This window comes from Thyridium curvatum (genome assembly GCF_004353045.1).
Source record: "Thyridium curvatum strain D216 chromosome Unknown NODE_32_length_403697_cov_78.906415, whole genome shotgun sequence".
In the NCBI taxonomy this organism is placed as follows: domain Eukaryota; kingdom Fungi; phylum Ascomycota; class Sordariomycetes; order Thyridiales; family Thyridiaceae; genus Thyridium; species Thyridium curvatum.
Window position 1 is genome coordinate 381,934 of NW_022156787.1, and position 21,764 is coordinate 403,697.

General features: G+C 59.9%; 7 protein-coding genes across 7 annotated transcripts; all 7 read left to right on the forward strand.

The window, feature by feature from the left end:
- Positions 1-475: 475 nt before the first annotated feature.
- On the forward strand, positions 476-3,821 carry E0L32_005956 (uncharacterized protein; the record flags this gene model as incomplete). The annotated part of the gene is made up of 6 exons (XM_031140535.1): positions 476-581; positions 638-1,129; positions 1,190-1,629; positions 1,684-1,740; positions 1,801-2,167; positions 2,704-3,821. 6 exons carry the CDS (start codon positions 476-478, stop codon positions 3,819-3,821), a joined length of 2,580 nt encoding a protein of 859 aa, XP_030995464.1.
- A 1,790-nt stretch (positions 3,822-5,611) lies between these two features.
- On the forward strand, positions 5,612-6,022 carry E0L32_005957 (uncharacterized protein; the record flags this gene model as incomplete). Its single annotated transcript, XM_031140536.1, has 2 exons — positions 5,612-5,614; positions 5,672-6,022. The coding sequence occupies 2 exons, from the start codon at positions 5,612-5,614 to the stop codon at positions 6,020-6,022; spliced, it is 354 nt and encodes a 117-aa protein (XP_030995465.1).
- A 203-nt stretch (positions 6,023-6,225) lies between these two features.
- E0L32_005958 (uncharacterized protein) lies at positions 6,226-8,331 on the forward strand (the record flags this gene model as incomplete). Its single annotated transcript, XM_031140537.1, has 1 exon — positions 6,226-8,331. One exon carries the CDS (start codon positions 6,226-6,228, stop codon positions 8,329-8,331), a length of 2,106 nt encoding a protein of 701 aa, XP_030995466.1.
- Positions 8,332-10,705: 2,374 nt separating this feature from the next.
- On the forward strand, positions 10,706-14,613 carry E0L32_005959 (uncharacterized protein; the record flags this gene model as incomplete). Its single annotated transcript, XM_031140538.1, has 2 exons — positions 10,706-14,332; positions 14,410-14,613. The coding sequence occupies 2 exons, from the start codon at positions 10,706-10,708 to the stop codon at positions 14,611-14,613; spliced, it is 3,831 nt and encodes a 1,276-aa protein (XP_030995467.1).
- Positions 14,614-15,466: 853 nt separating this feature from the next.
- Positions 15,467-15,796, forward strand: E0L32_005960 (uncharacterized protein; the record flags this gene model as incomplete). The annotated part of the gene is made up of 1 exon (XM_031140539.1): positions 15,467-15,796. The coding sequence occupies one exon, from the start codon at positions 15,467-15,469 to the stop codon at positions 15,794-15,796; it is 330 nt and encodes a 109-aa protein (XP_030995468.1).
- A 1,063-nt stretch (positions 15,797-16,859) lies between these two features.
- On the forward strand, positions 16,860-18,574 carry E0L32_005961 (uncharacterized protein; the record flags this gene model as incomplete). The annotated part of the gene is made up of 2 exons (XM_031140540.1): positions 16,860-17,734; positions 17,803-18,574. 2 exons carry the CDS (start codon positions 16,860-16,862, stop codon positions 18,572-18,574), a joined length of 1,647 nt encoding a protein of 548 aa, XP_030995469.1.
- Positions 18,575-20,775: 2,201 nt separating this feature from the next.
- On the forward strand, positions 20,776-21,484 carry E0L32_005962 (uncharacterized protein; the record flags this gene model as incomplete). The annotated part of the gene is made up of 2 exons (XM_031140541.1): positions 20,776-20,788; positions 20,946-21,484. The coding sequence occupies 2 exons, from the start codon at positions 20,776-20,778 to the stop codon at positions 21,482-21,484; spliced, it is 552 nt and encodes a 183-aa protein (XP_030995470.1).
- Between the last annotated feature and the right edge of the window lie 280 nt (positions 21,485-21,764).

Genomic DNA, 21,764 nt, shown 5'->3' on the forward strand with positions numbered 1-21,764 from the left:
GCTGGTACATCGCGATTTCCTATTTGGGACGACGACTTCAATGTCATCGAGTGTGCTCAGTCGTGCCTGCTCTTGTTTTGACAGGTGAAGATGTAAGAATTTTAGTAGATTGCAGCTGATGAGCTCACGAGCCCATTATGGGAGTCTGGACTTTTGTCAGGCAGATAAATTGAGATCACGTTGGAAAAATCCTCACGCCTGAGATAATCGTCTCATGTCTGGCATCCAAATCAAAGAACGGCTTGAATCTCGAGGTCTAGGTCAAAACGTCACTTTCCTTTCTCGTTCAGCTCTTCGGACTGCTCCTCTTTTTGACCTCTCCTATCCTATAATTTCGCCACCAGCCCTTTTCCACCTTCGACTCATTCTCTCCTGTCCACAACCTCGAACCATACATTCAAGGACAGGCTTCTAGTCTCCTCTCTTTTTTCGCATATGCCGTTCTGCACACTCTTGGTCATTTAGCACGTACATCATGGAAAAGCCTCTCGCCAAGGTCGTCCTCATTCTGACGACTGTGCTATCGCTAAGTTCTGAGGCATTTTGCTTTGCTTGGAGGAGCGAAAAGGGCATATTTGGCCGTAAGGTTCCTCTGCCGACGACGATACATGCCCCATAGACTGACTCTAGCATGCAGATGGAGGAAAGGCTGTGCTGCAAACCACAAACAGCCCTTCCGGATCTTCTCAGACAGACGTTCGATTTTCGCGCATTTACGAAGTGGCCCTGAAGGAACTTGAGGACATGGAGTTAGAACCCCTCTGCCATAGAATTGCGGCCCGGCTTCTGGTCAACAACTGCCAGCTCCTCGATGGCAAAGACGAAGCCTCTATTCTTACCGACAGTGGGCGCCAGATCCGGGACTTTGTGGACTCTTATGCGGCGAGCCTGGCAATATGCGACCTTGAGCGCGGAAGCTTCGATATCCCGTCTGCCTGTGCGCAATTCCGAGAGCCCGTCCTGGCTCATCTGCCAGCTTCGAGCGATCCCGTGCTTCACGTTACCTCAAAGCAGATTGATTCATGCCTAGTTGGCTTAGCCACGTCAGATTCGGCCTGGAACACTTGGATCAGCTACCGTCACAAGGCACTCAGGTTCTGTGAAGCCGCCAGAGCTGACAACGAGAAGAGTAAGATACTTGTGATGCTTTCAATGCCCGACGAATGTTAATTTCTTTCTTTTTTCTCAGTCCAGAGCATTCGACTGTACCAGCGCCTCACCAAAGTCATTGGCGACCTGGTAGCGGGAACGGAACTCGAGCTCCAGAAACACATGGATGAGCTTGACCGACGCGCAAGGGAAGCCAACGAAGCACTGAGCGACGTGACATCGCACATCCATTCACTCCAGAACGATTTAGGCGGCCTTTATGAGTACATACTGGCAAATTTGGGGGATGTTGCGGAGACATCGAAGAACATGATACTGAAAGGTCAGACCGAAGCCGAGCGTCTCGAGATGGCCCTGGCCACCATGGTCAAGATGGTTTCAGACAGCAGCTCTCAGGTCGCACTTGCTCACCAAGATTCGCTCGAGCAATTGCACCGTACGGCTGACGACGGGATCGATGACCTTATCACGAGCGTGGCTTTGGTGGTCGCTTCGTCAACAACATTGCAAAATCAGATGGTTAGTCAACAATGACTCTATCAAAACTTGGAGCCTCTCACTCATTATTTGTAGGAGCAGTCTAGGATGCAGGCAGACGCCTTGAACAGGCGACAATACTCACTGGAGCAGGTAAGGCTATATGATTCCATGCACACATTTCCCCGTTCTGTGGCTGATGAATTGGCATAGGGAATTCTGCGACTAGAGATCGTTTCGCAGAATCTGTCCAGCAGGTATGAGGACCATGCACGCGCCCTTGGAGTGGCGAGCAATATCACGGACGAGATACTCTGCTCGCTCCAAGAGGCGGCCTCTTCCGCCTCGACCATCCAGGAGGCCTTTGTGCGGGACTATAGCAGGAGCAGCTGGTGGCCTTACCTTGTCTGCCCGGCCGTCACGCTTGTGATGGGCTCGTACGGATTGCCGCCGTCTGTGCTCCGCAACATGGGTCTCATCGCGCTGGGACAGTTCATTGGGCTGCTCATTGATACCGTTGATCTTCAGAAGCTTCCTACAACGTTACTGACGACCAATGCCACCACAAACTCGTCGATTGGTGGGCTTGGATGAATGATTGAGCTGGCCGTGCTTACGTACGGTGTGACTCGAGGATGCATCTCGAGATAAGCTGCGGCAGCAGACGAGTGTATGATAGGCTAGGTGAGAGGGCGGGTGAGAGTCTTCATGCAGTCTCGGGACGATCACTTATCGGGTTGGAAGTCGGGTCCAGGATGGGGAAAGGTCAACTATGGTGGTGTGCGACGATTAGAGAAACAAAGCTTAGACGATCTGATCCCACAATCAAGACAATTGCTCAGTGAGCTAAAAACCCACGAGTGCCGTGATGACAGGATCAACGGAAGCCTGGTTGCGGGAGAGAAACTCCCGCTCTGGCCCACGGCCCCTGAGAGAGTAGCAGATCGACGTACCCAGATACTCAGGACGGAGTACGCCGACACGAATACCTTGTGTGCAACGGTGAGATTATCGGGTTGTTCTAATCTCAGATGACGGCGGGCGTGGACCTATTCCAGAAGGGCCCACAGGGCCCCACATAGGCAAAGTTCAAGACGCCCCGGCCGGACTGTACAGCCCTCCCGGCCCCACCACCCCAGGTCCTCAAAAGAGCGCCGTTCGCCCCTCGTCCAGGTCTCGCCATCTCTTCTTCCTCTCTCCTCTCCATCGACAATTCCGTCCAAGGCAACTGGCCTGACCTCCCTTTTCACCCCCTTGTCAAACAAGCGCTCCCCGGCCTCGCTCTAAGAGGCCGCCACACTCTGCAAGAATGGTCGCAGCAACGGGTACAGCAGCCACGTGCGTCCGAGAGATCGTCAGCTTCGGATTCCCAGCGGTCCAGCCCTCCGTCACAGTCGGCCCTGCATGATTTCCCCGGCAGCAGCCTGTCCCTCCTCGGAGACAGCGTCGGCGGCAGCAGCATCAGCAGCGGCCTACTCCTGGTCCCGCCTGGCATCATCGGCACTACTTCTCACGACAACTTCTTTTGGCCTTATACTACTTGGACTACTACTACTACTACTACACCGGCAACTACAATCCCGGCGGCACTGTACAATACGCACCTCGACTTCTCTCCGGACTCGCTCGCGACCCCGCTCGACTTGGAGGACCCGACGGGCAGCCTGCCTCTCGACTGGGCTGCGTTTGATTCCATGTCACACTACGCCGGGCTGGACAATGTCTCTCTCTTTCACGGCGCCGGCGACGTCCTGACCGTGCCTACGAGCGTGACCTCGACCGGACCCTCGTCTGTCGCCGTCAGCCCTGCCGTCCCCGGCATCGTCGAGAGCGCTACATGTTCGTCTGCTTCCGAGAGGGGCTCCCCTTCGGACTCGGGAGGCCTGATTCCAGGCCTGACGTTCGACCGCAGCAGCAATAACAAGAAGCCCCCCTCGCGCAAGCGCACGCACGACTCCCTGTCCGCGTCGTCGTCCAACGGCGGCGGCGGCGGTCCGGAGGCCGACGCCTCGGCGGAGCTGGCGCTCAAGCGGCAGCGCAACAACATCGCCGCCAAGAAGTACCGGCAGAAGCGGATCGACCGGATCGCGGAGCTCGAGGACGAGGTGGACGAGGTGAAGCGGGAGAGGGACGAGCTCCGGATCCAGCTGGCGCGGCAGGAGGCGGAGACGGCGGCGCTCAAGGAGATGTTGAAGATGGGCATGGGCGGCGGCGGTGGAGGATCTCCTAAGTAAGGGGGGCATAGCCGGGTGACAAAACGGATAGATATTAGTTTCTTTGTGTGCGTACATTGGTACTTTTTAAAATGGGAATGGTATGAAAAAGGTTTATTGCTTCAGACGATGTCGGCTCAAGGTGTTTTGTCCTCATTGTGCTGGGAGCTGATTCTTTGGACAAGTTCGTATGACGACGAACATAAGAGAGCCGTAGAAACAGTCCCAGAGGTTTGTTCATTGTTCGGTATAGGGAACGCTCTTCTTCGATCATACAGCAAGGTGTGTGTTTTGTGTGTGTTGTAAGAGAGAGAGACGAGGATTATCTTACCTCATGTTGGTCGAGTTGACTTATTCATGTTGCATCATCTCACGGATTGTCACGATAGAGCAGAGCCTTGATGCGAGGCGTCATTGCGAATGGAACTATCCGGTACGTCTTGTGTCTTCTCTGCCGGACATCTACGAGATTCTTTCTCCTCTGCTTACACACGACTATTTATACCCTCGAGGTCATTGAGAAGACAGGCAAGGCAGCCAACCAGCACAGATTCCCAAACCCTGTTTCTGCTCAGGCCCTCTCTCTCGAGTCTCCCCGTCTGGCCCTCCATCACCCGCCATTACCGACTGACACAGAATGAATCATAATTGGGGTTCGGGGTCAGGATATGCCCCTTTGCGGAACACGGCATATGAGGAGCACTCGAATATGCGGGACGAGAAAGCGACAGGTCAGCACAAAGGTTGGAAGGAGGGGGAGAGAGGGCTTGCAACCAAAGTCCGGTGGCCCCCTCCACCGAGCAAGTGATGGTCAGAGTAGCTGACGGACTGCTAACAGAAGTACTTGACTATCCATCAAGCCCATCGGGTTTAGGTAGTGGGATAGCCCTTCCGAGTTCTAGGGCAAGGATGTGACAAGGGTATTGATTGTTAAGATCGAGGTAGCTCCTGATGAACTTCTGTCAACTACTCAGACACCCACTTGACCGAGTTCGAAGTCCCATCATCCTGATGCTTGAGGACGCAGCGCCCAGACAAGAGAATAGTGGGCACCAGTATATAATCTCGCGCCGGCTTGTGGGGACGCATGCGAAGGGGAATCGAATGCAGTGAGACATGGTGCAGAGTGAAATCAAAATGATTCATACTCTAGCTTCACCCCCCTGGGGTGCAGATTTGGTCATGGAGGGGCGCTTTTGTATGATGGGCAGTCCCGGGTGCCCGATCTCCTTCGATCTCTGATGAGACAGCATCGATGTGCAAAAGTGCGTGATTAGTCCATTTGGATTGCTAATTCTCCTTTTGATCCTCGAGCTTGATCCTGTTTCTGAGGCGCGCATCTCTGCCGAGGCGTGCGTCCACCCGCCAGCCAACCCTCGATCTAATCAAGCCTGGGCAAATTTCGTATGGCAGGGATAATACCTCGCAAAAAAGCTGAAGAAATGGCTTCTCGTGCGAAAATTACTGCTTTGAGACATCGTGGAGACTGGCTCACACCCCCCCCCCCCCCCAATTGTACTTGTTTTTCGTGCATGGTGTAAGTCCGTCGCCTCGAATATCAAGGATCATATTCTTGCCCAGGGAGAAGAACCTCCGACGTAGACGAACCAGGAAGAGGAATTATATCGAATTTTGTCTCTGCCAATTATATTCTTTATATGTTCACTACGTATTGTGTGAACAAAAATGGGAATAATGTACCTAGGTAGTTATGTGTTGTCGCCTTTTTCTCTCCTGTTTGTAGATGCCTCTCATCGCTTCAACCGGGGTTTTCTCGTTGTATCTCCGCCACGGCGACAAGCATCCAGTACATGGTATTCGTCGTCCCGGTGCTCTGCAGTACCGTAAGCGTATCGCTACGACGGCAACAGCATGTATCGGCGGCGCCTTCGGGTTCTGGTACCGAGGCCCGTCAGGCCGGTGACCACCGGGAGGAGGATGAGGGCGGTGCGCTAACGGCAATGAGCAGTGTCGACAGCGGCTGCAACCCGAGTGGCCCAGCAGCAACCACAGCGCACCACCACCACCACAGTTACCATCTGAACCCCGCAAACAAGCCCGACGCGTCAACCCGCGCCGCCCAGCTCCTCCGGCTCTACGCACCCACCTCGCCATTACCACAGCGCCTGGTCTCCGTTACTGTCAACACCACTGCACTGCAACGGCAGCTTCCTACTGCTGCTGCCAATGCTGCTTCGGTCGACATCCCTGCTGCCTGTTAGCTTGGGGCGCGGCTGACGCGGTTCTGAATCCGGTCTGAGCTCTGCTTGTTATCGCATCCAGAAGTCGCTTCCCGGGTTCACTTTCGTCGCAACGTACGACGACCTCACCTCTCACAACCTCACGAGTCGACAAATCACACAGACTCGCTGAGCGCAATATCAGACACATACACAACGACACACAACGATACAAAAAAAAACAAATGGTCAGGACGCGCGCCCAGCGGGCCGGCGACTCGTCTCCCGCCGTGGCCGTCGCGGCGCGGCGCGCGGGCCATCGCCGCCTGAAGGCCGGCGCACAGAGCGTCGCGGACCTGGAGGGTGGTGACGCCGACGACCATGCGAACAACAACAACAACGACTACAATCCCAGCAACAACCCCAGGGCGAGCCGGAAGCGCGGCCCGGCCGTCGTCGTCGAGGCCTTGCCGGGATCTGCGGGGCCCGCGGAGAAGAGGCGGCGGACGAGGAGGGGCGGCCCGGTGACGTGGAGGAGAAGGGTGGCCAAGGAGGTCTACGACGTGCCTGCTACGGACGACGAGGAGGCGGAAGATGATGCCGGGGAGAACTTTATGAACAAGGTCAATGCGGCGACCAAGAGGGCAGGGCAGGCGAGGCAGGAGGAGGAGGAGGAGGAGGAGGAGGGACGACAAGAGGTGAACGAGGGCGGAGGGGAGGATAGTATCGTTGTCCAGGAGCCCGAGCCTGCGAAGAGAGGCCGCGGCCGACCAAAGGGTGGAAAGAAGGGCAGAACGAAAGCGCAGCAACCGAAGTCAAGTAAACCCCCAACGGTGAGGAATCCACGTGTCGAACAACCAGCGGCGCAGTCAGAGCAGCAACAGCAACAACAGCAGGCATCCGACAATAGTGACTCGGGCGACGGCTCCTACGCGACCGCCGATGAAGGCACCGACGCCGACGACCAGGACCCCATGCCCGCGCCCTCGGAGACCGGCACGCAGTGGGAGGTCACCATGAAGACGAGACCCGTCGCCCTACTGGCGTCGCACATGCGCAAGCTCGCGTGGGCGGGCAAGGCCGACTGGGAGGACGACTTCATCCTCAAGGGCGACTCGCCCGTGAAGCCCCGGACCCAGGAGGCCGGCGCTCTCAGCGACCGCCTGTACGACCTGGCGGACGTGTACTTTGCGGTGCCGCACCCGTTCGGGCTGGGCCCGCGCGACGAGTACGACTTCTCGCTGCAGTTCGACGAGCTGCAGGCCCGGCACGCGGAGCTCAGGGAGATGTACAAGGGCGTGGCGCGGAGTATACGGCAGATCTGCGGCCGACTCAGGATCGACGGCGAGGAGGCCGAGCCGGAGGAGGATGCGCAGGAGGACAGGGAAGCGCTGGTCGACGACCTGCGGCACCTGCTCATCCCGCAGGCCATCCTCGTCCTCAAGACGGCCTGCATGCTCGGTGGCGCGTACGAGGACGGCGACGGCGCGTACAGATGCGTCGAGGAGGGCACGTTCACGCCGGCGTCGCTGGACGTCGTCGGCCGCGTCACCGGCTGGCTCGGGAGGCTCGGCGCGGCGCTCGTGGTGGAGATGCGCCACGGCCCGACGGGCAGGCCGTACCGGGACGCCCCCCCACCCATCGACAAGAAGGCCAGCGAAGAGGAGCAGCAGCAGCACAGGTCGGAGGCCAAGCGCTTCGCCGCGCGGGCCAGGCAGCTCGCGCACATCGTCCACCTGGAGGAGCTGGTGGCGGGCGCGGAGCGGGCGCTGGAGGAGGCGCGGCGCGAGGCGCGGCGGCGCGAGGCCGGGGAGGCGCGGCGCCGGCGGGTGCTGGAGCGCGAGGCGGAGGTGCGGGCGGGGCGGGCGCGGGCGGCGGCGGAGGAGGCGGCGCGGGCGGAGCGGGAGTGGCGCGCCGTGTGCGCTTCTGCGCGGGCGCTGCGGGCGGCGCCGGACCCGCTCGAGGAGCACTACGCGCGGACGATGGGCGGGGCGTACCGCCGCCGTGCGGCTGCTGCTGCTGCTGCTGCTGCTGCTGCTGCGGCGCCCGTGGAGGTCGGGGAGCAGCGGGAGAGGGAGAGGCAGCAGCAGCAGCAGACGACGACGACGAAGAAGAACCCGGCGGGTGGGGCGCCGGCGAACGAGTTCTCGGCCGAGGAGAGCGAGTACCTGCTCAACCTGCTGCGGGGGTCCGGGGCGCGAGGGCAGGTCGACTGGCGGCGGGCGGCGGGGCGGCTGGAGAGGCCGGTCGGGGAGGTCATCTGGCAAGCGGACGCGCTCAAGAGGGCGATGCGGTCGCTCGTGCAGGAGACGAGGGTCGGGCGGCCGCCCAAGTGGGCCAAGGCATCGTGAGATGCTGTTGTTTTTGTTTTGGCTGTCGATGGAGATGCACTTTTTCTATTATGGATTTTTGGATGTTCGCTTTGCTATGTACCTACATTGTGCTTGCTGGTGGCTTGGGGGTGAGACTACGGATTTGCGAGGTAGGGAGGGACTGTGTGTGTGGTATGATACCCCTTTGGGCGATGGGAGGGAGGAAAAGCCTGGCTGGCTTTGGTCGGTGGGCATTTGTAACGTTGGCGATGGCGGATGTGAGAAGATGTGCATGATTGGGGTTCTGATATCAGTGTCTACGGCTATTCTGCTGTTGGATTGATACGCTTATTCAAGCCGTGCACGAATACAGAGTTCTAGCCGTCGTGAACTAGACACCGGCTTTCTGCATGGGATTTCCATCACCAGGGCTAGCTCGGCTCGAATTACTGGCTCCCGCAGTGCCAGCGAGCGCGAGGTGTGGAGAGCTTCTACGGAGTAGGCCTTGCGCGCGGGTGGCTTTGCCGAGGTGGTATTAGTCTTGGGACTGATGGTGGTGCTGATGATGATGATGATGATGATGATGTGGACGGAGAGACGGTGAAGACTTGGGTTGCTATCACCACCAACTCGTCCAGATGCGAGTACGGACCTGGGTGCAGACAAATACCATTCAATTGATCGTCAATTGGACAAGCGGAGAAGAGCAAGCGATACGACATTGGGATGATTGTGCCCATCGATCGCTGCCTCTTCCTGACGGATTGACGGATCCATGGATGTCCCCGTGGTCGACGATGGCTGCGCGGCGGGAGATTACTGACAGCGCACGGGCAAGCCACTGGCGGCCACTCGCTGCCACTCAGGAGCCAGCACAGCGAGCTAAGCACTCTCGGCGCTCTAACGCAGCACCTAAAGCAGTGCGCTGTGGGGCCGCCGTTTAATTGACTGAGACCCAGACCAGACCAGGACGGAACGGGCGGCTGCGGGGTGCGCCTTCTGTCTCACATCACCAGTGACGCGCTTTTCGCGACTTTTTTTTTTCTTCTTGTTTTTGAGCTAGGCAGCTACTGGCCTTGTTTGCGTTCGATGCTTTCGATGATGCATGAAAATGCGGGCTGCTCTTGGGACGCATCAGTCAGGTCATTCATTGATGAAGAAACGAAGAATAAACAAGCCTGGAGCAGCTGCTATCGATGCTACATTCTCTACAAGTACTTGTAAAAGAAGAGACGTGTAAAGTGGCTTGCGAACCCCTTCCTTTCGAGGGGTGACCGACCGGAGCTTGGTGATAATATCAACGCCATTAAAGAACAGGCCCCCCCCCTTCCCTGCACCACCACAGCTCCAAGATCCGATCCCTAGCAGAGATCAAACCTGACAGGTCCTGGCGAAAAAGAAACAAATATGCATAACGGCCGATGTTTCATGTTTTGGGTGGCATTGATCTGAAAAGGCTGTCGCGTTCGTCACCATTCCTTCCGGTCCGCCCAGTGTAAACCCTGTAAGAGGGAGGAGGAGGAGGAGAGAAGGAGGCTCTGTTCTCCGTTCTCCTTTTTCGCCCTTCTCTGGAAATTTGATAGATCATCCGAGCTAGAAGAAAGATGAGCATACTTTTCTAGTTTCCTAGGCACCCCTGCAAGCACTGGCACCAAGAGACAAGAAGACAAGAGACAGCTGGAGGGAGAACCGACCCAGGCTCGCCAGGACATGCAAAGGCAGCTCCATCCCATCCCACCTTTGGCCCTTGGCTGCCCCGTGCAATCCTGGTCAAAAAACCACCAGCAAATACCACACACACCCTCACACCCAGCCAACCTTGACCTTTTCTTCTTCCCACGCCTACCTAACTACCTAGGTACTCCGTACGTTACTAGCCGCCCAATCCTGGATTCTTGCATCGGCGTCACTCCCTTTCTCCTACTTCCCTCTTCCCTTTCCCTCCGTGCAGAGGGATCGCGAACTCGCCAACCCGCCAAACAGTCGAGAATTGCTGTCGCGTCGCTTGTCTGTTTGAACCCTGACGTAAGGGTGCACCCAGTTAACTTCCTCGAGCTGCCCAGTTTCTGTCGTGCAGACCACGCAACACAACCACACCTCCTCAGCACTGTCCCTACCCGTTTGTCCACTCGGAGAATAGGAGGTGAGCTTTGTCCCTCCCCAATCCCCAATCTCCAGCACGATCCTGGATTTTCTCGGCACCAGTACCACACAGGATCGACAGCATTGGAGCTCCTTGAACGAGTGCTCCATACATGCCATGCCAGCTGTCCGGGTCGCATCACCGCATGCACCAAGCTAGCAGTCGTTGCCTACCAGAGAACAACAGCTAATGGCCAAGCTCCACGCAGGACCGTTGAAACCCTCCCGAACCCCGTCCTATCCCCCCGTCCGACATTCTCTCCGCCTCACCATGGCCGAAACCGAAGGTAGCCCCGCCAAGCACGAGGGCGCCCCTGCCCCGGCACCCGCCTCTCCCAAGACCCAAAAGGTAGCTTCACCGACTCAGGCCAAAGCTCCCGCCCCAAAGGCAGCTTCGCCGACCCAGGCCAAGGCTCCCGCCTCCGCCCATGCTGCCAAGCCCTCCACCAGCGCCTCTGCACCTGCGAAGCGCACCTCGACTGTCGGCACAGGCTCGGGCACCACGACAACTGCGGCGCGTCGACCTGCCACCGGCACCTCGTCGTCCGCTGCCAAGCCGGCCTCGAGCTCCACCGCCACCCGCGCCGCCGCCCCCTCGGGCTCCAGCCTGAGCAAGCCGCCCGCGCGTCCGTCCACGAGCAGCACCACGGCCAAGCGCCCGACCACCTCGTCCTCGACGGCAACCTCGCACCGCTCCCATCCCTCCGCCTCGGAGGACGAGAAGAAGCGGTCGACTACGAGCTCCACCGCCACCGCTCGCCGCACCTCGGCCGTGCCCCCCTCGCCCGCCAAGCCCGTTGAGAAGAAGACCACGTCTAGCACCGGGGCGGCTGCCGCTCCCGCGCGGAGACCGGCGACATCTTCCACGTCTGCGACAAGGACGACGCCCACCACGACCTCGCGGACCTCGACAACCACGGGCACGACTGGTAGCGCGACTAGACCTGCTGCGGCGAGGCCCGCGGCCAGTGGTGCGACCGCTGATGCCAAGAAGCGCCTCTCCACCGCCCCTGCGTCATCCTCTGGCACCGCTACCGCCGCCAGGCATGCCTCTCGCCCGTCTATGGCCGGCTCCACCTCGAGCACCGCCGCTGCTGCCGAGATCGAGTCCCTGAAGAAGAAGCTGGCTTCCAGCGAGGCCGAGATCACCTCTCTCAAGGAGCAGATCTCGTCGTCGCAGAACAAGATCTCGGAACTCGGCGAGAAGGTGCACAAGGAGGGCGGCGAACACGACGGCTCGGAGCTGGAGGAGCTCAAGTCCCAGCACGAGGCCGAGGTCAAGGCCCTCAAGGAGCAGGTCGCCGAAGCTCAGGAGAAGCTCAAGGCTGCCGAGGAGAACCTCTCCAAGAACAAGTCCGAGTTCTCGGATGTCGCCTCCTCCAAGGATGCCACCGAGGCTGAGGTCGCGTCGCTCAAGCAGACGCTCGAGACCCTCCAGGCCAAGCACGAGGCCAAACAACAGGAGAACGAGTCCAAGCTAGCCGAGGCGGGCGAGGAGCACGCCGCCAAGCTCGAGGACCTCAAGAAGACGCTGACCGAGCAGCACCGCGCCGCCATCGACTCCATGCAGGCCAAGCACGCCGAAGCTCTCGAAAAGGACAAGGCCGAGTCGGGCGAGCACGAGAAGTCCATGGCCGACATGAAGTCTGCTCACGAGGACGCCGTCGCCGAGCTGCAGAAGAAGATCGACGAGCTGACGGCGTCCCAGTCCGAGGTCGAGGCTGCCCACGAGGCCAAGCTGGCTGCGGCGTCCGAGGGCAACGACGCCAAGATGTCTGCCCTCGAGGCCCAGATCACGGAACTGTCGAGCAAGCTCGAGTCGGCCGAGAAGGCTGCCGAGGAGGCCAAGTCTGAGCTGGCCGCCAAGACGGAGAAGCTGTCCGAGCTCGAGACCACGGTCGCCGCGCTCCAGGCCGAGCTCAAAGCCGCCAAGGAGGCGTCGACCAAGGCCGAGGAGGCCCTCGAGGAGCTCAGGAAGAGCGTCGACTCGTCGGCCGAGCAGTCCAAGGACAAGGACGCCGCCATGGCCAAGCTCAAGTCGGAGCACGACTCGACGCTCGAGAAGCACCGCAAGGAGCTGCAGCAGATCTCCAAGGACTACGAGGACGAGATCGAGAGCCTCAAGGGCGAGGCCCACTTCAAGCGCCAGTTCCACGACCTCGAGGCCAAGCACGAGCAGACGCTCAAGGACCACGAGCAGGCGCTCGAGTCGGCCAAGTCGGAGCACGCCAGCGCGCTCGAGAAGGCGCAGGGCGAGCACGCGGCCGCCGTCGCGGCGCTCGAGGCCAAGGCCAAGGAGCACGAGGAGGCGCTCGACCAGCTGCGCGCCAGCCACGCCGAGGAACTGGAGAAGGCCAAGCTGGGCGCCAGCTCGGACCGGGACACGCACCTCAAGGAGATGGACGCGCTCAAGGAGAGCCACGCGAAGCAGATCGAGACGGTCAAGGAGCTCAACGCCGTCGCCCTGGCCAAGGAGCTCGGCGAGCTGCGGGCCTCGCACGAGGAGGTCGTCGCGGGCCTGAAGAAGGACGCCGAGGCCGAGAAGGAGCAGTTGCTCGCCAGGCACGCCGAGGAGCTCGGCGCGGCCAAGGAGGCGGGCGCGGGCGCGTCGGCCGCCGAGATCGAGCAGCTCAAGGAGGCGCACGCCAAGCAGATCGAGGCCGACAAGGAGCTCAGCGCCATCGCGCAGGCCAAGGAGATTGCGGACCTCAAGGCCGAGCACGAGGAGGCGCTTGCTGCGCACGCCAAGCAGATCCAGACCGTCAAGGAGCTCAGCGCTGTCGCCCACGCCAAGGAGATTGGCGACCTCAAGGCGCAGCACGACGAGATCCTCGCCGGCCATGCCAGGCAGATCGAGGCCGTCAAGGAGCTCAACGCCATCGCGCAGGCCAAGGAGCTCGGCGAGCTCAGGGCGGCGCACGAGGATGCCATCGCCGCTCTGCAGAAGGAGAGGGAGACGGAGAAGCAGGAGCTCGTCTCGAAGCACGCCGAGGCGATCAGCGCCGCGAGGGAGGCCGGCACCGGCCAAGTCGCCGCCGAGCTCGAGAAGGCCAAGGCCGAGCTCGAGAGCAGGCACGCGGCCGAGGTGGAGAAGCTCGTCGCGGAGCTCGAGGAGGCCAAGGAGATCCAGAAGGAGGTGGACGCGGCGCAGTCGGCGCTGGCGGCGGCCGAGGAGAAGCACGCGTCGGCGCTGGCGGCGCTCAAGCAGGACCTCGAGCAGACGCACTCGGCCGAGGTGGAGAAGCTCATCGAGCTGCAGTCGTCGGCGGTCGAGAGCGCCAAGAAGGAGGGCGCGTCGGCGACGGAGGCGCAGCTCGGCAAGCTCAACGCGGCGCACGACGCGGCGCTCGACGAGGCCAACGCCAAGCACAGCGGCCTGGCGGAGAAGGCGGCCAAGCTCGAGGCGGCCAAGGCGGAGCTCGAGCGGGCGATGGAGAAGCTCGGCGCGGACTTGGCCAAGAGCGAGCAGGAGCTCGACACGCTGGGCGGGCAGCTGGCGCAGGAGAAGATGGAGAAGTTTGAGGCGCAGGCGGCGCTCGACGCGGCGCGGAGCCAGAAGCCCGACACGTCGGAGGCGGACGGCCTGCGGGCCGAGATGGCCTCCCTCAAGAAGGCGCACGAGGACGCGCTGTTTGCGGCCAAGGCGAGCTCCCGCAAGGCCGAGGACGAGGTGCGGGCCCTGCGCGAGGACCTCGAGATGGTGCGCAAGGAGTACGAGGCGCACCGGCTCGAGGCCGAGGCCAGGGACAAGACGTCGCGGGCCGACTACAGCGACCTGCACGACTCGATGTCGCAGCTCGTCGAGGAGGCGCAGCGCAAGGCGGCGGACGCGGCGAGGAGGCTCGAGGAAGTGCAGGCGCAGCTCAAGGTGAAGGAGGCGGAGATTGCGGAGGTGAAGGTATGTTTCGTAGGCTCTGGTGACTGTTGATGATGACGTGGGAGGGTGTGCTGACGGGAACTCTTCAACAACAACAGACAAAGCAGCAGTCTTCGACGACGACGCCTTCCAAGGGCCTGGCCGCGAGCAGGTTCGCGGGCGAGGGCGAGGACGACGACGACGAGAAGGAGAACGACGCGGGCGCCGCGGCAAAGTCGGCGGCGGAAGGTGAGAACAACACCGACGAGCCGGACAACTCTTCAGCGGCACTAGCTTCGGTGCGAGCGCCCCCTTGCTTGTGATGCGGCGATCCTTCTCTCCCTGCACTCTTTTCCCTTTCCGTCCACATGACTGACTGCGTCGTCGTTGTTGTTGTGTTTAAGATGAGCTAACGTTGTGTGAGCGTGAGTAGTTGTCTAGTGCGCGGGTCAAGCTCCGGGGCCTGCAGGAGCTTGATGAGGATATGAGGGAGAGGAATGTCCGGTAGGTTTTCTTGGCTGCTGTTGGAGATTTGAGTGCTGGGAGGGAGGCTAATACTGTGAGTAGGATCCTGCGATCCATCTCCGACTTGAAGCAGTCGGCGTGATTGGAAAGGAGACGGGGAAAAAGAAAAAAAAGAAACGAATTGTGGGCTTCGCTTTGGATGAGATGAACGGCTGCCTGGTCTATTCTGCGCCCCTGGTTATTGTTGATGTTTACCCATGCTCATCCTCACTCGTAATGATTTTTTTCTGCTTCTGTTTCTGTTTCTCTCTGGTTGTTGACACACAAAATACCCTGTTTTTTGCCTATCTGGTTGGACTCGTTGAAACTTGCCGAGTGTCCGTCTTGTCTTAATTATTCCCAGGGGCAGCAGCTAGCTATCTCGTTTGCAAACACGACACGGGTGGTGCTGGCCCCGAAGGTTATGTCATGGTACATATTTACAACTCTTTATGTAATACAGAGTGATGGACGATGTGAGGTGACTTTGTTGTGTGGCGGCAAATGTGTGTGTATGTGTGTATGTGTGTATGTGTGTGTGTAGAGTTGGAACAATTATTATTCGTGGTTGGTCATTTAACTAAGCTATCGACGATGTTGTACACTCTCTCTCTCTCGCCTTCATCATCATCCATTCATTTCCCCATATCGATACAACAAAGAGTCCCAAGCATGATTCTCTCTCTCTCTCTCTCTCTCTCTCTCTCTCTCTCTCTCTCTCTCTGTCTCTCTCCTTTTGTCTCTCTCTTCCCTTCAAGAAGTCCTCCACTGGCCGGCGTCGCGCGCGCCCTTGGCCACGTCGGCGGCGCCCTTCTCGAGGCCCGTGCTGACGTTGGCGACGCCGTCGCCGAGGGGCCGGCCCGCGCCGCCCGTGGCGCCGCTGACCGTCTCGCCGAGCCCGCGGCCGGCGGCGCCGACGACGCCGCCGACCGTGTTGGCGAGGCCCGAGGCCGTGTTGCCGAGGGTCGAGGTGGCGAGCTTGGCGGCGGCGGTGAGGCCTGAATCGGAGGACTTGTCGAGGGGCATCTCTTTTTTTTTTGTGATGGGCTGGGTATGTGTTTGTTTTACTTGGTTGGTTGGCTTTGGGGGTTTTGGGGGTTTGTGGGAGGGAGGTGTTAACAGGGTTTCTTTTTGATGGAGTGGTTTGTTTTGTACAGTAAAGTAGAGTGTGATATCGAGGTGGGTAGGAGTGGTCGGTGAAGGGAAGCTTGGAAACAGAGAGAGAGAGAGGATGGTTTGAGGTTGATATACGTACGTGTAAGTCGTGAGGTTGGAACGGTTGGGTGGATGCTACGTCATCGTGTACTATAGGGCTGGTTATTACCGGATTTGGTGGGGGGGGAGAGTGGCCAGACTGCACAAGGCAGGGGTGGCGAGATAGGAACAGGGAAGGAGCTGCTGCAGTAACTTGGATTTCGAGATATGGAGGGCTGACGTTGCAGGCCTTGTCCATGCATCAATGAATGGTTTGCGGGAAGAGGACTGTCTGGTGTGGGCGTGTTGGAGGAGAAAATAAGTAAAGAAGACTTGATGGGTGTAGGCACTCTCTCTGGGTACGGATCTCTCCCATAGGTCCGGAGTGTGGTATGATATCTACAAGATTACAAGATGAAAATAAAATAAAACAACGAGCATGGTAGCTTTGTTGCTCAGAAACGCCACGAGGCATTCTGTGCTGTGCATTCACACACTCTCAGGCTCATTGATGGCTTCGAGCTTGACTTTTAGGAGGCAGCGCCCCTGCATTTAGGGATCCCCCCACTCTGGGAGACTAAGGGAACAGCGGGGCAGCCCGGGCCTTCCTAGCGCTACCGCACAGCATTAGTGGAGGCTGGAACAGCGGGTGGAGGGAGTTTCCAAGCTTGAAACCACCACAACCACCACAACTTCCCCTCCAAGCCGGGACCCATCCTGGCTTCAACGCAATAATTGCATCTTTACCTTTCACATCAACACATCAACACATCAGCACATCCCCATTCCACGACGATAATCAAGACACTCTCCAATCTCAACTCCCATCTCAGTCTACATCATCCCCATCCACGAGGGCCGTCGCATCATCATGGACCCCCCACCCGCGCCATCGCAAACCAAGCTTCCCCCACCACCCCCGACAACAGCAACAGCAACAACAACCATGCCGGCACCTCCACCGCCTGCGGCGCCCGTAGTACAGACCCCAAGGAGCCTGCCCCGGCTCGAGATCCTCGACCCCTCCAAGCCGCACGCCTTCTCCCGGCCCTCCAAGCGCATCAACGAGGGCGCCGACGTCGCCCACTTCTCCGTCTCCCTGGCCTACCGCGACATCGGCCTGTTCCTCATGCAGCTCAACCACGCCGTGTGCCCGCGCCGCCAAAAGCAGCAGCAGCAGCAGCCGCCGCAAGACCAGCAGCAGTCTCAACAGCAGCCGCCGCAGAGCGGCAGCCTGGCGGCGCTGCGCTCGCCGGCCGGCAGAGGCCACGCGGGAGCAGTCAAGGCGTTCACGATAGGCAGCACGCGCGACCCGCCGCCCGTCAAGGCCATGCAGGCCCTGCTCGAGCGCGCGGGCGCCCTCGTCGACGACGCGCCGCCGGACCCGGGCCCCAGGCGCTTCGGCAACGTCGCCTTCCGGACCTGGCACCGGCTCCTCGAGGACAGGGTGGACGGCCTGCTGCGCGAGCATGTCGGCGAGGATGTGCTGTCGTTCGGCCGAGCTGGGGCTTCTGGGGCGGCAGGGGATAGCGCAGACGGGGAGGGGCCCGCCACGGCGCTGGACGAGCTGCGGGCGTACTTCCTCGGCGGGTTCGGCAGCTGCCAGAGGCTCGACTACGGCACCGGCCACGAGCTGAGCTTCTTTGCCTTCCTGGGGTGCCTCTGGAAGCTGGGCTTCTTCGGCAGCAGGGATGCTAGCGAGGGCGAGGAGCTGGAGAGGAGTATCGTCCTGGGCGTCATAGAGCCGTGAGTCGTCTCCCTCCCTTCACACCCTGTTTGTTTCGACATGATGAGACTGATACTTTTCCGACCAGATACCTCGTCATCGTCCGCCGCCTCATCCAGACCTACACGCTCGAGCCCGCCGGCTCCCACGGCGTCTGGGGCCTCGACGACCACTCCTTCATGCCCTACATCTTCGGCTCCGCCCAGCTCGCCGCCCCGCTCGCCGACCCCGCCGACCCCGTGCCCCAGGCCGGCAGCCTGCCGCGCGCGCCGCGCCCGGGCGACATCACCAAGGACGAGCTGGTGGCCGCCTACCGCGGCGAGTACATGTACTTCTCGGCCGTGGGCTTCATCGACGACGTCAAGACGGGGCCCTTTTGGGAGCACAGCCCGGTCCTGTACGACGTGTCGGGCGTCAAGGACGGCTGGGCCAAGATCAACAAGGGCATGCTCAAGATGTACGACGCCGAGGTGCTGGCCAAGTTCCCCGTCGTGCAGCACTTCCCCTTTGGCTCGCTCTTCTCGTGGGCGCGGGACCCGGCCGCCGCGGCGAGGGCGCAGTCGGTGCACCTCGCGAGCCAGCCCGTGGGTGGTGCCCCTCCTCCTCCTCCTTCTTCGAGCGCCGGTGCAGGAGGAGCAGGACGAGGAGGAGGAGGGCCGGGGATGGCGGCGATGCCTGGGGTGAACCAGAGGGGGGTGGTGGTGATGCCCGGTGGCAGCAGCAGCAGCAGCAGCGGTGGTGGTGGAGGAGGAGGAGGAGGGCTGCCGGCGGGCCAGGACGCGGGACTGGCGTGTGCCATGGGCAGGCCCGGGACGACGGGCGCGCAGGTGTCGCTGACCAAGGCGCCGTGGGCAAAGTGACTTATTGTGTGTGTGTGTGTCTATCTGCCGGCCCGGGTCGAGAGTAGTAACTAGTCACTGTGTGTGTGTGATGGATGAGAGACAGACAGACAGACAGAACCCTCTGTTCAATATTATTGGGGAGCTAGGCATTCGGCAATCAGATTTTGCATCTTGTCTCTTTTTTGGTTTCATTCGTTCTCATTAATTAAGGGGGGGGGGGGGGGGGGGGGGGTGGGGGGGGGGGGGGGGGGGGGTGGGAGGGGGGGGAGGCAGAAGGACGGACGGGTGGTAGCCTACGTACCTAACCTAGAAATACCTAGATGAGTGGGATGGAATGGAGACTGTTCACGACCCTTGTCGAGATGGGAGATGGGAGTGAGAGTAAGCTTTTTTGTCATGTCATGTCATGTCATGGGTGGTTCGGGAGGATCGGGTCTCTGTGGGGGAGCATACAAACCGCCAGGACGGGGTTCCGTCTCGGCATCAGGGCTCTCTCTCCACGGGGAAGGTCCATCGCTCCTTGGACTGGTCGCACGGTGTGCTCCAAACGAGAAACAGGAAGAGCGTGGCTGGAATTCCCTTGTGACGGGCTCTTCAGGTACCGATATCTCATTGGTTATTATCTCCAGCCTGTCTGACCTGACAGGAGGCAGCCTAACTCGGGTTGATATCCTCTGCTGCCAAGCCCAAGTTACAAGAATGGCAGCAAGGGGGATACAGTAAGGGCGGCCCTCTCAGCTAGTAGGTGCCCTAGAGGCTAGAAGAGTCCGAAGTACAGCTCGTAGGTATGCCACGACGTCCGATGTCGTCAGTCCATTCAACTTGTCATGAATGTTGGACACTTGCCTACCCAAGTAAGTAAGCTAAGTAAGTACGTGTAGATATGTATGCAGTTCATTTTAGCGCGCTGCCAGAACCGAAACGGGGGCACCAGACCCGCCCCCGCAGCGCCGAAAAAGAGCGCCGAAACGAGGCCCTGTAGGCCCGTCGTGTGGGGCTGGCTGGTGCCATTTCGTGGTCCCTGCTGCCATCCACTGTGACAATTTGTAGGCGGGGGGGGGATCTTGAAGTTGCCGACTTGAGAAGTCAGGGCTGGTAGTCTAGGTAGTTCCAAGCTTGTTTGCTCCCATGGAGGTGAGCAAGAAATACGTTCATCTGTTGGCTGAACAGCCCCCTTCTGGTATCGAGATACCTAAGCGGGATGATACCCTTGTTTTTGCAATATCTCGGTTAACTACTTGTAACTGGTTCTTGACGTGCGTGCGTGCGTGCATGCAAGTGCTGCTGCAGGCAGGCAGGCAGGCAGGCAGGCAGGCAGGCAGGCAGGCTGTCTAGGCCTCGACAGATGAGAGCTGAAATGAGAGAGGCGGCGTGTCTCGTCTGCCAGAGGGCACGTTTCAAGCTAATGCAATGCAGCCTGCAGGCCCTTGATTTGACACTGTCAAGATGAACTTGGTTCGTTTCTCCATCATCAATCATCCTCAAACTGCCCTCAGGCACGAAACGACAAGATACCGTGAGCAATGGACAAAGTAGTTACATACCTCGGTAGTTATGCAGGCTATCCATGTCGGTGACGCACGGTGGTAATGATTTGCAGCACCAGCATGCGCGCCCTGCTCTAACCTACGAGCGAGCCTACGTACAAATAGCCGCTTGGATAACTATGCATGATGACCAAGTTGGTGCATGCTTGCATACTACTAGTCCATGTAAGAGATGGTGAATGAATGAGCGGAGAGGAGGCAGAGAAGAGACAGTTATTCCCCTGGCCCCCCCTGCCCGTCATGTACACCTAATTCTGCTAGCCGTCAATCCAATCTCGCTCCCCCATGTTTTGCGCCGCGCGAAGCTACCACCCGAGCCAATGGATTTTACCTGGTGGTTGGCCTCCCCGTCTGTGTGAGAGGAGGGGGAGAGAGATGAAGAGGCGAGGAGGAGGAGGAGGAGGGGGTGCGTGCAGCTGCAGGTGGTGAGCAAGAGGGACAAGAAGGCTGGTCAGTGGTCGGATTCTACCTGTAAATACATACATAGCGGTTGCATTTCCAGCTCCCTCTCTTCATTCCTCTCTTTTTCTTCTCCCACCTTCTCTCCATTTTCTTCCACAAACATCGACTGCATTTTTTCGCAGTTTGGTATCGTCAACTTTGCCAGACAAGACGCAAAGCACCGCATCATACCACACAGCTCTCATTCACCACCGAACATCCTTGCCCATCATGCCTGGCGTCCGTAAGTCTTTTTCACCGCTCTCCTCTCCAACAGATCAATCTCATAACACACTATCCTCTGCTCCTCTCTCTCTCTCTCTCTCTCTCTCTCTCTCTCTCTCTCTCTCTCTCTCTCTCTCTCTCTCCATCAGTAGTATTCCCTCAAACGCTAACCCCAGTCTCCCTCCGCTCCCCCCGGACTACAGCCCTAGGTGCCCTCGACAACCTCAAGGCCAAGCTCAAGGCCGCCTTCAAGAGGAAGGACGAGAAGAAGGAGCCCAAGCCAGCCGCCACCGCCACCACCACCCCCGCCGCCGAGCCCTCCAAGACCGACGCCGCCGCCGCAGCTCCGGCAGCAGCCCCTGCCACCGCCGCAGCAGCCGCCGCTCCAGCCGGTGCCGAAGCCAAGCCCGCCGAGCCCAGCACCGCGGCAGCCGCACCAGCAGCCGCTGCCCCCGCGACCGACGCTCCCGCTCCCTCGACTGATACTCCGGCCGCCGCCGCCGCCGCCGCCGCCGCCGCCGCCGCCGCGCCTACCAGCGAGCCCACCCCAGCGGCCCCCGCCGCTGCAGACGCCGCCCCCGCCGCCGAGGCCCTGGCCCCGGCCACCACGGCCGCCGCGCCCACGGCTACCGCTCCTCCCGCCGACAAGAAGGACGCCGAGCCCGCGGCTCCCGCCCCGGCCGCGGCCCCCGTCGCGCCCGCCGCTTCTTCCTGAGCGCGCCTGTGCGGTACGAAACCTGGCCGCGAGATGTGTGTGCGTGGCTCGACTCAAGTCTTGCGTTGGACCGGCTGGAACAAAAATGTTTACTTGAGAGATGGGTCTAGTAACGTCGAAGAGAAGACGAAAGTTGTCTACTGGAAGAGAGAGGTCCCTATCATTTGAGAACCTCTTGACGAGCTCGTCGCCCGCTGTTTTCAGGACAGCACGGATGGGGCATGTGTGCGCGCGCGTGTGTGTGTTGGAAGTTTCTAGATACCCCCCCCCCCCCCCCTCT